The 14,570-nt window shown below is 39.7% G+C and overlaps 1 protein-coding gene across 1 annotated transcript in view; it reads right to left on the bottom strand.

The window, feature by feature from the left end:
• LOC122556575 (uncharacterized) overlaps positions 1–14,570 on the bottom strand; it is a 78,928-nt gene that overhangs the window by 62,561 nt on the left and 1,797 nt on the right. Inside the window, exons 2-4 of the mRNA XM_043703398.2 lie at positions 3,177–3,299; positions 2,306–2,440; positions 594–702 (exon numbers count right to left, since the gene is read on the bottom strand). Of these exons, the coding sequence (XP_043559333.1) occupies positions 594–702; positions 2,306–2,440; positions 3,177–3,299 (367 nt within the window). The remainder of the gene's footprint in view (positions 1–593; positions 703–2,305; positions 2,441–3,176; positions 3,300–14,570) is intronic.

The following is a 14,570-nucleotide window of genomic DNA, read 5'->3' as shown; positions in this document are numbered from 1 at the left end:
AAATTACCTTAAATTGTTTCCTGTGTCCATTGGACACCTGAATAGCCTGAGTGACCATGGGCCTGATCAAAAGCTTGGATATGGCCTACCGCCCATAGTTTCCCCACCCTTTTGTAGGCCAATTGTTAGTCTCAGAAAAATGTCAATTTATTTCAATTGTATAAATACATACTGCCTAGAATTGAGGGGCAGGTGTGAATTAATAATGGACTAAGATTGTAGGAATTATTATCCAAAAGTTAAAAGGAGGTGGTGGTGAAAAAAACCTGCATCCTTTGAAATATTCTTAGAATTATGATTTCATCATCGTCAAGCTACAGAAAGAGACAACCCAAAAGGAGGCTGAGTAGAAGTTGGTTGTTTGGCATACTGATTTAAAGCAGATGCTTTACCCAAAATAAACACTTCACAGTTACATTTAAGCTGCATTCCAACCATTTCCTTGGTAAGCTAGGGCTCTATATTTAAATGTGAGATCACTATGTAAAATTAGTTTACAAACGGAGGAAAACGACTGAGCAAATCTGAATTTGTTCAGTCACCAGTGCAACAAGAACTAACTAGCAAGTTATGGCTTCCGACAGTAAACACACCTTCCATTGCTGAAGACTAGGACTTCTGTTTTGAAAAGGCGAAGTTTCTTTTTTGGTCTTCAAAATGTTTCTTCGTACAGTCCTTTTCATTCGGGACTGATATGTGCTCCTGAAGAACAAGGACATTACTTCTTTAAGCATTAAAAAAATACAAGCTAGCATTTTCCCCTTACCTCACCTGACAGCTGTACCTTCAGACATTTTTGTTCTAATATTCAGTTCCTAAAACACCCAATCTCTCTCTTCTCCTTTAAAGGCCTTTGTTAATTTGGTCTCTTTTGATAACCAGTGCACAGCCTTGAAATTTTTTTCTACACAAGTTATTTTTCTTTATGGCACATAAAATAATTTTAAACTATGACATTCCATTTTAATACTTTCAGAAATAAAATGCTGTTTCAGTGAGAATATTTCATTTTTGAAACGTCAAAGATAAAAGTTTGACGAAAGTTAAAAAGCCAAAACAATTTAGAGATCTAATTCTTCAATGTGTGAACTCTGGATTCTTTCCTGAAGCCAACAATACTGGGAGGTCACAGATCCATATGATTTTGTACATCCATATATAAAGGGCCAGAAATGTTGTGTACAGCATCTTTGTCAACAGATCCATTCATCTCAAGGTAATTCTCCAGCAGACTAAACCCTGATCGTCTTGTTCCTTAGTGTTTGCAAACCATTTGAAACATTAGTAAATAGAACTTTCTCACTCTACCTGAGCAGCACTTCCTTTCCCCACTGGAATTACTAACTGGCCACCCCTCCCTCGGTCCCTCCAAAAAGGTTCTCCCAGGTCCACTGGTTGCCCACTGATCCTGACTGGCCTAATAATTGATTGCTAACTTTTTAAAAAAATAAAGTATTTCAAGGGATGCAGATGATATTGTCAAGGTCAGAATCTGTTGCCATTTCCGAATTGCCTTTAAAGTGGTGGTGGTCAACTACTTTCTTGAACCACAGCAATCTAAGTTCTGTTGCAGTTTGACATAATCAAGAAACTTGCAAGATCACCTTAGACAACATGCTTTAAGCCTGAGGTACACGTCGTTAAGTCCAAGGAAGTATGGAGGATTTTATTCAAAACATAACATAATAAATATTTCTTTATCAACTACTTCAGAGATATTACATACTTCTGGAGCACATGAAATGTGAACGAGGGTCTCCCGGCTCAGAGATGGAGACACTATGATAGCACCAGAAGAATCCTCAAACATAACATTATAACCCATCTGTTTCAATATAACAATTAATGGTTGTTCAATAGTGTCATTACCAAGATTAGCTTTCAATTCCACATTTTAAATAAATAATTGAACTTTAAATTCCACCAGCCAAAGTGATGACATCTGAACCAATGTCTCCAGAGCATATACTGGGCCTCTGGATTATTATGGAGCTGAAAAACGTGTTGCTGGAAAAACGCACCAGGTCAGGCAGCATTCAAGGAGCAGGAGAATCGAAGTTTCGGGCATAAGCCCTTCTTCAGGAATCCTTCCTGCTGCGCTTTTCCAGCAACACATTTTTCAGCTCTGATCTCCAGCATCTGATTTCCTCACTTTCTCCTCTGGATTATTAACCCAGCAATATTATCACTACCACCATCTGCCCCCAAATGCATCTCCCTTACAATGTAAATTTGCATTTTTTTAAACTTTGTACATTCGCTCATAACTCTCATCTCATCACATCTAGTGTGGCACAACACTAACCTATGGACACGAGAAGTCACTTTATTAGTTGAATATAATTCTGAATCTGCTTCCTCATAAATGAGTGATAGTTTCTTCAGTTTGGAACTTGGCTTCACATCTGCAGTGACTGCTTTAAAAAAAGTACAACTGGTCCTGTTAAAGAAAGAAATAACAATATATGCTAGCAATACATTTGAAAAAGATTAAAAACAAGATATTGAAGAGGAAGTCAACTTCTGCAAGGAGTACAATATTGGCAGAAAACCAGCTGCTTTTTGTACACCCCAAAATTTTCCTTTATATGACTGAAAAAGTGTGCTCAGAATTTGGATACCACTCTTTTGGCAAAGTGTGCCAAATGTGCCAAAGTTGAATTTAATCCTTCATAACTACACTGTTGTCATGATAGATTTATTAATACCCAAATATGCTGCACTGCAATGCATGATATTGAGGAATCTATTGACATTCTTGTGCGAGATCAGTCAAGGAAATTGGCAATCAGGATGATGATGGGCGTGCCTTTTTTCCTATAAATCCACACAATATCAACATTTTTAATAGAAACAATTTTTATTGGATGAATGGGTGATAAAGAAAGACATGAGAAAACCAACATGTACTGCTGTTCCAGCTTATCAATGACAGCAATTCCTCCAAGCTCTAGGAACAGAGGAATCAGAGCAGGATTCCTTTCTGAATTGCATTTAAGGATGGAACTACGAGGGCATCAATGTTGTTTGGTAAAGTGTTTGTTCAGCACATATTGTTAAGGCTCATTTGAATATCCATTAAACTACATCTCACAATCAGGTGACATCTTTGAAGAATAAATACAAGAGATCCATAGGAAGAATTAAGATAATCTATAAATACAGCCAATAATTACATAATATCAGTTATATACTTCTCTTTCCATAAAAACGAGCAAGGGAAGAACATTGGTTTATCTGCGTATTTGCATACATTTGTTTCTGGTTCGATTTGCCTTTCATATGAGTCATTAAGTCCCCTGCAATAACAAGAATAAAATTAGTATTCATAGACTTCCAAGAATCATGAATAACATTTACCAATATAATTCTTTTCTTTGTCCACCTCTGCACAAATGACAACTGATGTTGGAGTAAAGAGCAACAGAAACTTAGACTTCTTCAATACCTCATGTGATTGGTAATTTTTCACGTATGAACTTTCATTGAGTCATTAGATAATAAGTGGAAATGGAAACTGTACTTTGCTACTCCTTTCTTGAAAGGGCATGATTGAGATTGATGACTTACATCAATGTTAACCTTTCAGGAAAAAAAACATTCCAAGCAATAAAGTCTTTGCATCTGCAGCAATAAAAAAGGTCATATCTGCAGAATTACCAAAAACTTAGTCATGGGTGTTACTGAATTTATTAAAAGGTGGATCAACTTAGAAATTATTTTCTAAAGCATATACCTTGTGATTACTCAAGTAGCCTTATAGATAGAGCAATGGAATAGTTTGAACAGTGTTGATAATCTTGCTGGAAAGGTTTTTATGACAGTTTGAAAAAACAAAAGGGATTTAAACAGAGGTATGAGACCAGCACAGATGTATAGTGGACAAATAAGACAATGGACAAAATCTTGTGGAAGGGATAATAGTTAAGAATTAATTATTACTTTGAATCTTATTCTTTGACCATTAAAGCATGTATGCCATTCACTGTTCTGACAGAAGTCCAGATCAATTGTCAAGTGACAAAATTTGAATATTCACAAGTTTTGAATAAGCTTTCATAAAAATCCTTACATCTTTCAGTATTCCAATTATCTGATGTAACCTTAGATATTAGAAACATCAGGAAATATATTTCCAAAATACAAGCCCATGGCAAAAGGCTGTGGTGTTGAATTCCATTTCTGGAAATTATGTTGTTTCCTATACTGCTTTTGATCTTCCCTTAAAGCACAGAAATCTTGAAATCTTAACATTATTACACAAAAAATCTTACTTAATCCCATGTTTATTTTTATTGTTGTAATTTTGTTAGTCTTTTGGGAATTGAGAATTACGCCCACATTTGAAATGGAGAGGACATGGATAAACTTGTCACATGAAAATACACCTTCCCCACCCCAGTGATGCTGCTGCAAGATATTCATGGGGCGTACTAAATACAGCATAGGCACACACTTCCTAATATTAACAAAAACAAAATGAACAGCTGAATAGTGTCTAAACATGTCACTAAGCTAATCTTTCTTGATGTTTCATACAGCAAATATATGTTCTTTCTAACATGTCTCAATTTTGTCTCTTCTTTTGCTTTCAAGTCTGCTTCTCTTTGTCCTCTTTCTATTCAGGTAGAAGACAGTGAGAAAGGAATCACTGATCACGGCAGGCTTTATGCAGGATGAATTCTACTGGAAAATTTCTATGACTTCTTTTCCTGAATTTTCTTCTCTCTATCACATCTCATATCCAAAAGTAGTAATGTTTCCCATATACTTTCACACAAATGCTCCTCCATCAATCTCCCTAATTCGTCCCTTTCAAACCACCTGCTGTTGGGGAGATTTCACTGGGGTGTTTAATGTAGGGCTAGGGAGGGTGACACTAGTTCTGCAACAGACATTTCTAGCCCTGAAATGGTTAACAACAGCCAAGCGAGCTGCTGCTGGTGACTGCATGAGTACCTGGCTGGAGCTTGTAAGGGATATGCATAATGTTAATTAAATCTTGGAGCCTGTAAATACCAGCCAGTATCAATTGCCCCATCGATACTCGGGATTAATAAAGAAATCGATCGGAATCTGTAACTGTTAGACAAGTGTGAATTGCTCTATCGGAACCTGTAACTGTTAAGTGTGAATGGCTCTATTTAAGTCTAAAGTTGATAAGTGTAATTGTCAATTTAGTTAAACTGAAACTATTGAAAATGGCTAGCCTGTCAGACGCATAGTAATTCCTTGAAACAATGAACTATTGAATACGGGATCGGAACCGCTCCCGGGGATGGCTGAGCCATTGTCAAGCACAGCAGGAGCTGGACAGGCATTTCGATGCAGCCAATAGGAGGACGGATCCTCAGCGCACGCAGATGAATGGACCAATGGGGAAGGCAAACTGACCGGGGACTCCAGGCAGCGCGAAGTATAATTGTGTCAAGTTTGAACGAGAAGACAGAACGCCTTCTCCAACGAATGCATGCTTGTAGATTCGTTGTACCAGTTAAGATTCTGTGAATAAACTGCTGTCTGCGTCTAACCATAGTTGCCAGTGTGAGTCTCTCCTTCCGAAAGAACACATAAAGACGGGACCCCGCGGGTCCGTCTTAACATTTGGTGAGCCCGACGCGGGAAGGAAAAGAGACAACGGCAAGTTGGCAACGTTGGTGGGTCAGGGAGCAGACAACCTTCGGCCGAAGTTTTCTAAAGGTGGGGAAGCGCCTGTTAAATCTAAGGCTTCCAGTAGTTAGATTTTCTCACAGTTAGTTTCTTGTCTGCTCTCCGACCCTCACCAACCCAAAAAACCTGATCAATTTGACAGCAGCATCGCAGAATCCTGACTGGTAAGCTTTTACTAACCTTTTAACTTACCTAGAGTGTTTATTTCACTAACGCCTAACTGTTTTTGCCTGAGTCCCTAGCGCAGCTTTCGGAGCCGGAGCGCATATCTGTTTTTGCCCGAGTCCCTAGCGCAGCTTTCGGAGCCGGAGCGCATATCTGTTTTTGCCCGAGTCCCTAGCACAGCTTTCGGAGCCGGAGCGCATATCTGTTTTGCCCGATTTTGCAGATTGTTCTGCCTGACGATTACCTGACGTTACCTATCTGAGCGCTGACCATATTCGACTTCCTGGATCCATGTTACTGAGCACTTAAAACTGACGAATTTTTTTTGTTTGCATATTCGTTGTGACCACCGAACATACCCGGGGTGACAGAGGTCGGAACTCTTCTCCTAAAGAGGGTTTAACCATACAGACGTCTGCCTTAGACCGGTTGTTAAGAGCAGAGATCTGCCATGCGAAGGTCAGGCTTTGAAAGACGTACTGTTCTTGAAGCGGTTCCCTTCAGGGGAGATCCGACATGGGGGACCGGAATTTCGGACCACCTAAGTTGACTCACCTCAGGACAGCACGTCCCGGAGTGCCCTGGTGGCACTGCAGGGACGGTGGGGACATGCCTATTCATAGTCAGTTACTGCTGGATAGCGTAGCCCTGCATAAGGAAAAGTTGGACCTGGTGATTGCCCAAGCACCAGAACAAAAGGGAATTATCCTGACAAGATTGAGGGAAACATTTAAAAATCCCACATTAATGATCAAGATTCTGGACGGTCTCTACAGGTCACAACATTATTCGGCTCTCCAAACAATTGCTCTAGGCAAGCCCCCCGCTGGGTGGGCACCCCCGAGCACTGATAGCTCCCGGGAATGGAAAACAAAAATGGTTGTGACCTTTACCCCGCAGTGGCGATACAGACCGGTTTGTTCCCCTAATGGCCCAACTGTTTCGGACGGTCTTACCCGGGAGCTAGACTATTTAGCCGCGACTGTTACTTTACCCACTGAAGCATACACTAACGAGTCCACCCCAGTCACGAAAACCCCCGACTCGCGGCCACCAACAGGGGAGATATTGGGGGAGATCAGGACCCAGTTAAGGGAGAATAATACTGCTATGGAAGTTAAAAGAAAGGTCCGTAACCTAGAGAATAGTCTCAAACTGTGGCGGGTTAAGAACTGGTTCCCTAAGGATGACCAACCCTTCTTTACGACAAGCGAATTTGATGCCTTCCAAGCTAAAATCCTAACCTGCCTGCGGGAGAGGAAAGGGGATACCAAGAAAGGGTTTTTTAATTTAGCCAAATCTTCCACGAAAAGGGAGGATGAAGACGTTTACTTGCGGGAGCTTCTGATACGCTTCCAAAGCCACTTACCGATTTCACCTATTCACACACCAGTATTGGATGAGCAGGGTCCTGTCCCGGAATGTGAGTTTGAGTGGTCTCTGAGCCAAACTCCAATTTACCCCCCCACCCCCTACACTTCTCCTGTGGCCGTGCCGACCCAAGGTGCCAACCACGAGGGAAGTCCACCACCCCCTTACACCAGCCCACAGTCAGGATCACCCGCTCCCGGTGCATCGCCCACGGCCCCGCTTGCGGACACCAGGGCACCACTGTGTCCGCTCCAACCGCGTTGCGAGGGGCCAACCATACAGGCGCCTGTTGTCAAAGTTCTAGGGGGAAATATCGCGTATGAGGACCTGGTCAGAGACCGTGTAACAGAGCGACTGGAGAGTGTGCTCAATAATCATGAGCAGAAACTAAACGCCCTCACTGAAATGGTCGCAGCCGGGACGGGGATGGTAAAGGCAGGGGGCAGTCTGTGTCGGATCGGCCAGCCGGACGGCATCCCACAGAGATGGGAAGTACAGGACGTAGAGGTACAAGGGGAGGGTTGCTGCCCCGTGCTGGGACAGGATGGCTCCCATGCCCCAAAGATTCCTTCCCTGGGAAGACATGACAAATTGGCTTCAGTGAATGCCAGTCCGCCAAGTCTGAACAGGCACCCCGGGGAATTCAAAAATCCCGGCGGGACAGTAGGTCCTTTGCTGCAGAAGGGGACACTTTAATTGTTACGGGAGCTCGCCTCCAGAGCAAGCTTGTGAAGGGAGGGAGCAAGTATGACTCCCAGCTAGATACCACCTCCTCGGAGGACGAGGGGGAGATTATTGGGGATTTTGATAAGGGGTCCTACACATCACTTCCACGGCCCCACGACAGCCCAATGCAGGGGACTTTCGCCACTATGCCGCCCGTTCAAGCGCCTCTTCTCGCCACTAGTATGGGGGTAGAGAAGTACATCCCCTGGTCACGGAGAGACCTAGACGCCCTGGTCAGGAGGCTTCCTCCGATTGCCAACGGGGCGTCTGCCTGGATAGCGACTTTTGAGAGGGAGACCTATCATGAGAAAGTAGCGCTGGCGGATTTTAGAACCATAAATGGTACGCATCCGAGCAGAGGAGGCGCTGATCAGGGCAGAAAGACTGGCTAGGTGTTCCAGGTCAGATGAAACTGTCTCGTTTGACCTCTACCGAAATTTAATCTGGCGGTCCCTGCGGGACAGCTTCCCCACTACTTTCTCGCTGGACGCGTTGGGGACCCTCAGACTAAAGGACGGGGAGGATGTACATGAATACCTGGGGAGGGCCTGGGACCTATGGGAGGCTGGGACAGGTGAAAGGCCAGATAGCTCTCCCTTGGCAATAGATTCTGTGAATAAACTGCTGTCTGCGTCTAACCATAGTTGCTAGTGTGAGTCTCTCCTTCCGAAAGAACACGCAAAGACGGGACCCCGTGGGTCCATCTTAACACTGCTCAAGTCCTTTATCCTTGTTTTGGTTTACTATCCTTCACCTTACCCTTAAACGTCACATCCATCACCACTATAAACAGACAGTGCAGAATAGGTTTTGTCCAAGTACATAACCCAGAAACTGCACCCTAAATTCCACTCAAAGCTGCACTGAGTTTTGCCAGTGTTCTAACCACAGCTGATGGTCATATTGGACAAAGGCAGATGCCAAAGTGAAACTTGATAGGAAGAATAAAACGGAGTCTATTTAATTGAAAGATGCAGATGCTGGAAATCAATAAACAAATTAGAAAATGCAAGAGAAACTCAGGTCTGGCAGCATCTGCAGAAAGAAACAACGTTAATGTTTTGAGTCAGATATGAAGATATTGTGAAAAAGTATTTTATGTTTTTTTCATGGGATGTGGGTGTCACTGGCAAGGTCAGCATTTGAGTATGTCAAATTGTCCTGGAGAAAGTGGTGATAAGCCACCTGCTTGAACCACAATAGACCTTGGGAATGTAGGGACATCCACCATTCTGAAGTGTAGTTAAATTGACCTTGAACTCTAAAATGTTAACTGTTCTCTCTTTCTGCTGAGTTTTTATAACATTTTCTGTTTTATCTCATGGTCTATTTGTTTGCTGTGGTGGTCAATCACCAAACACATTCATAGGTTGCCAATATATTTTTAACAAAACTACAAATTTTATTCCACACAAAGGAAGCAAAATAACTCATTTTACACTATACAATTATCTGCAAAAATCTTACTTTATTTGGAATGAAGATTCAACCTCTTTATCCTCAACAAGCATACAGGTATTCAAACTTGTGAAGGGTCACCTCATTTCCACTTTAAAGTTCCTTCTTCAGTTGGCACAAATGTAATTGGATTCTTTAGTAAATTCCTGCATTCAAAGCTATTTCTTTAATTAATGTTTCTTCACAAGACCCTTAAACTGTTGACACAGCTCACATTTCTTAACATGGCTCCTTCAAGTCCTCTTCTACAGCCTTCTGCTTTTGGAACTCTTCCATAATTACATAAAGCCACTAAGGACTCATTTTCTTCTGCCTTGACTGTTTTGGAGATTGCTAAACTGCACTACTGTTGTAATAGGATTTTTTCCCCTCTGAATGACCTGCTTCTTTCTGAAGGAAACCTACACCTAAATTTGTTATTACAGATGAATTATTTTCTATGACTCTGTCACAAGACAGCTTGCTGATGGGCATCAGCTCAACTCTTAAAAATACCTGTTCTATCTTTGTTGCTAATGCACCAATCAAGGGTTTAAAGACCAAATTTAAGATGCATATCAACAAAACGTCAAACATCCCAGCACTCTACAGAACTTAAAAATGAAACAAAAATGGTTTCCCCTCTTAACACACATCAACACGGTGGGAGTGTTAACATCTAAAACATACATTGTAGCACTCACCAAGACTCCTTTGACAGCTTCTGAATCCCTACCTCTACATCTAAAAAGGACAAAGGTAGCAGGTGCATAGCAATATTACCACCTATAAGTTCCCCTCCAGGTCACACACCACTGACTTTGAACTACAGTTGGTTCTGATATAATACAATAGTTCCATTCTCATGCAATCTCGCATTATAAGAAAATTGTGCAGTAGCCATACCATTTAAACTAATAGGCCCAAAATTACATTATAGCCAACGCAGTAAGGAAAGTTCACATTGCACAAATGATGGTCTAAATTTTTCAATCACGTTAAAACCAATTCACGTTGAAGAAACACAAGTGAAAGCAGAACCGACTATATACCACCATTCTTTCATTGTCGCTGGGTCAAAATCCTGGAACTTCATTTTAACAGTAATGTAGGTACCCATAAATTCCAAAGAATGCAGGGATTTAAAGAAGCAGCTCATCACCATCTTCTCCAGGACAATTAGGGTTAGACAATAAATGCTGACTTGTCAGTGGCACCCATATCACATGAAATGAATAATAAAAAAAAATTTGAACTTAAAGCAATAATGATTCTGTCCACTTTAGAATGTAAAGTTCCAGATAACAACAAAGATTAATTTATCATCACAGATCACTTACTGTCAAAAAAATCCAAGTATCATTCACTTCAAAATATGCTTAAGTCCACAAAAATGATTGAATCAAGAAAATGCAAATGCTAAACTCACTCTAGTAGGTTTCTTCCGGTCTTAAGAATTTCAATCCATTTAACCAATTCATGCACTTCAGCTATATATTCATTATCCTGTAATTGGGTTTGTGATGGTACTATGGCTTTAACACCTGCATTTTGTACTTTTTTTTAAAATGAAGAGAGGTGAAACAGAGCCGCTGTGCGGTCAGTTCCAAGCCAATAAAGTAAACAGCTTGTGAGGCCTTTTTTTTTAAAAAAGTTGGAACAATAGAAGCAGTATTAAAAGGTGAGAGTCAAACTCCCATTGAACCAGGATTTTTAGTTTTAGCTTTCAGTGTCTGCAGGGGTCTTGAAACTTTTATTCCTCTCTGTGTACAGCTAAAAGCTGGAGTTGTCTCTGCTGTGAGAATTTCATGAGAGACAATCTATTTTCCTGAATTTGCCTTTGCCAAAGTTATGTTTATGGGATGTTACAATATTGGAACAGTTGCTGTTTTGTAATTAAATGATATAATATTCTGTTAAATTTTCCAATAGAGTTAAGATATTCCGATTCTTCTTTCTTTTGTTTGTATTTTAACTATAGTGTAAAATAAAAGGTGTGTTTTGCTTTAAGCCTGGTAATTTGACCAATCAAATCTAATATCTTTTTGCCATGGTACTTCATTGCAGGAATACAGCGAAAAGCTTTTATAATGTCTGCCTTCTTGTGAGGACATCTTAAGTACAAGTACCTAGGTACAAATCTTGGATACAGCAGAGAAATAAAAGTAGCTGCATTACTTAGAGTTGAAAAATAAGTTGAAAATAGGACATTAAAAGGTTGACATTTGCTAAGGAGACAGAAGAATAAAGCAAAGAGAGAAAAAAAAATGAAGAAAAAGTTACAGAACAGGCAGAGCAGAGGAGCTCCAGCAGGAGCATCCTACTCTGCCGCGATCTTGCTTCACAGATTGCATTGGAACACAATGACTTACAAATGATTTTTAAAAATAAGGAAAAGTTCAGGTCGAGGGTATCTTCTTAATATATTTTGAAGGGGTTTGATCCAGCACATAACAAGTTACACTTTCATTTTAAGATTAATTTACACATTACTAAAAAAATGCATTAAATAAATAGAATACACAGATATCAGTAAGGACAAACTAAAGACATTTTAAAATTTTGTCAAAGAATAGCAAAGTAATTCCTTCGACCTGTCTGAAAACGTTACTATATGAGGAAATGCTCAAAAATCACGTTAGCATGTACTGACGTTTAAAGGCTGAGTTTGATTCACAATAATTTATTTTTATAAATGAATGAAAATAACAGATCAAAAAGTCTTGATCATACAGTCATTACTTGACAAATCTAACCTTTTAAGTTTCTTCGCATCACCAGCACATTTGGCAGCCATACTTCCAATGTTTTTGTAATTTATATAAATTGTAAACAGTTGAGTTCCCAACATATATCCTTGTAGCACACCACTTGTTACATCTTATCAACCTGAAAAATGCCCATTCATATCTATTTTTATGTATACCAGCAAACCTACTCTTGCCAATGTTACCTTTTACACCATGAGCTTTTATTTTCCACAATGACCTTTGATGTAGCAGCTTATCAAATACAGTACATCCTCCATTTCTCCTTTAACAACACCATTTGTTATCTCAAAGAACTCCAAGAGATTAGTCAAGCATGATTTCCCTTTCATAAAACTATATTGGCCTAATTATCTTGAACTTATTCAAGTGTTCTTCTAAAACTTCCTCTGTAATAGCTTCTAACAATTTCACTATCACAGATGTGGAACTAACTTGCCTGTCGTTTCCTGCTTTTTGTCTCTTTATGAATAAGGGAATGGCATTTGTTATCTTCCAATCTAATGAACTGTCACTGAACCAAGATAGTTTAAAAAAATTAAAATTAATGTTTCAACTAACAAACAGGTCACTTATTTTAAGACTCTAGATGAAGTCCATTAGAACCTAGACACTTCTCAGCTCACAGCTTCAACAATTTGCTTTTACCGTTCCTCTGCTTATTGTGATTTTCCAAAGTTCTTTCTTCCTTTCTGTTTCCTGATTTGTCATTGTTGCATAAAAAGAAGAAATAATGGTAGCTTGTCAGAAAGGTAGATAGTCATGGGGGATTTTCATCCACACAGGCTGGAAAAATGAGATGGGCAAAGATAACCTAAATGAGGAGTTCAGAATATTTTCTGGATTGTTTCTTATGACAGCACGTTCTGAAGCCAACCAGATAGCAAGATTTACTAGACATGGTCGTGTGCAACAGATAGGATTAATAACCTCACTGCCACCTTGGGGCACCTTCATTATATGACTACATTTTACATTCATTTGAGTGAGAAAAGAACGGATCCAGAATTGGTATTTGAAAAATGTAATTAATTACATGAGGGTATAAAAGGATAGCTAAATAAAGTAAATTGGCAATTTACATGAAGGGATAGGTTAACAGAAATGCAATGGAACATGTTTGAGGGGTATATGCCAGAACACAAAATAGTTACATTCCAATGAGAATGGAAAATTGGAGGACCATCCACCATTAATGTAAAACAAAATTAAGGACAGTATCAAAGAGAAAGCATAAAAACAACACAATCAATAACTACCCTGGAGGGAAAAGTATTACAACCAGTCACCTCCCAAGGGAAAAAGTACTACAATCAATCACCACTAGGAAAGAGTTCTACAAATCATCAACAATTTGGGAAAAAGAATACAAAGTAAACTATTGGGATTGAAGACAGACAAGTCCCCCAAGGCCTGACGGCCTACATTCTATGGTCTATAATTCCCTGGATGCAGGAAGGCTTCTAGTGGAATGGAAACATGTCAATATAACCAAAGCTAAATGCAAATATTTCTTGATTAATAAGGGGTCGAAGGTTATGGAGAGAAGGCAGGAGATTGAGTTGAGAAATATATCAGCTATTATAAAATGGAAGAGCAGACTTGATAGGCTGAATGGTCTAATTCTGCTCCTATATCCTCTGCTCTAACACTCTTATTCAAAAAAGTTGAAAAACAGAAAGTAGGAAATTACAGACCAGTAACATATGACACTGGGAAATTGTTAGAATTCATTAAGGACATTTAAGAGTCAAAATAAAATCTGCCTGAATTCAAGTCCTATGAAGAGTAAATCATGCTTGACTAATTTTCCAGTTTTTCAAGATATAATGATCAATATGTAGAACAGTGATCCTATAACTGTCTTATATCTGGACTTGCAGAAGGAACTTGATAACATGAAAGGTTAATACATAAGGTCAGATCACATAGGGTTAGCGGTAATTTATTAGCTTGGATAGCAGATTAGTTAACCAACAGAAAGCAGAGCATTGGGATAAATGGGTCTTTTCTGATTGGCAAGATACAACTAGTAGGGTGCCACAGGGTTTGATCCTTAAGCCACAAATATTTACAATCTATATTAATGATTTGAATTTGAGAATAGAAAGTACTATAGCCAAACGTGCAGATGACATTGAAGCAGTTGGAGTGCAAAGTTGCAATGAAAAATTAGATATTTACTCATGAATAGGGACAGGTGACGTGATTGGCCAAAATTTGGCAGATGAAGCTTAACACGGACGAGTGTAAGATTATCCATTTTGATTGGAAGAATAGAAAGGCAAATTATTTGAATGGAGAGAAACTAACTTCAGAATTCTTTGGTACTAACAGATTCTCAGACAATGTCCTCATGCACAAATGGCAGAAAACTAGCATGCAGGTTCAGCAGGAAGAAAGAAAGGCAAATGGAATTTTTAACATTTTTGC

This window comes from Chiloscyllium plagiosum, unplaced genomic scaffold (assembly GCF_037043375.1).
Source record: "Chiloscyllium plagiosum isolate Xiang-an unplaced genomic scaffold, Cpla_swu_hap1 HiC_scaffold_16, whole genome shotgun sequence".
Lineage (NCBI taxonomy): Eukaryota > Metazoa > Chordata > Chondrichthyes > Orectolobiformes > Hemiscylliidae > Chiloscyllium > Chiloscyllium plagiosum.
Note: the sequence above shows the minus strand (reverse complement) of the source record. Positions and strands in the feature narration are given on the sequence as shown.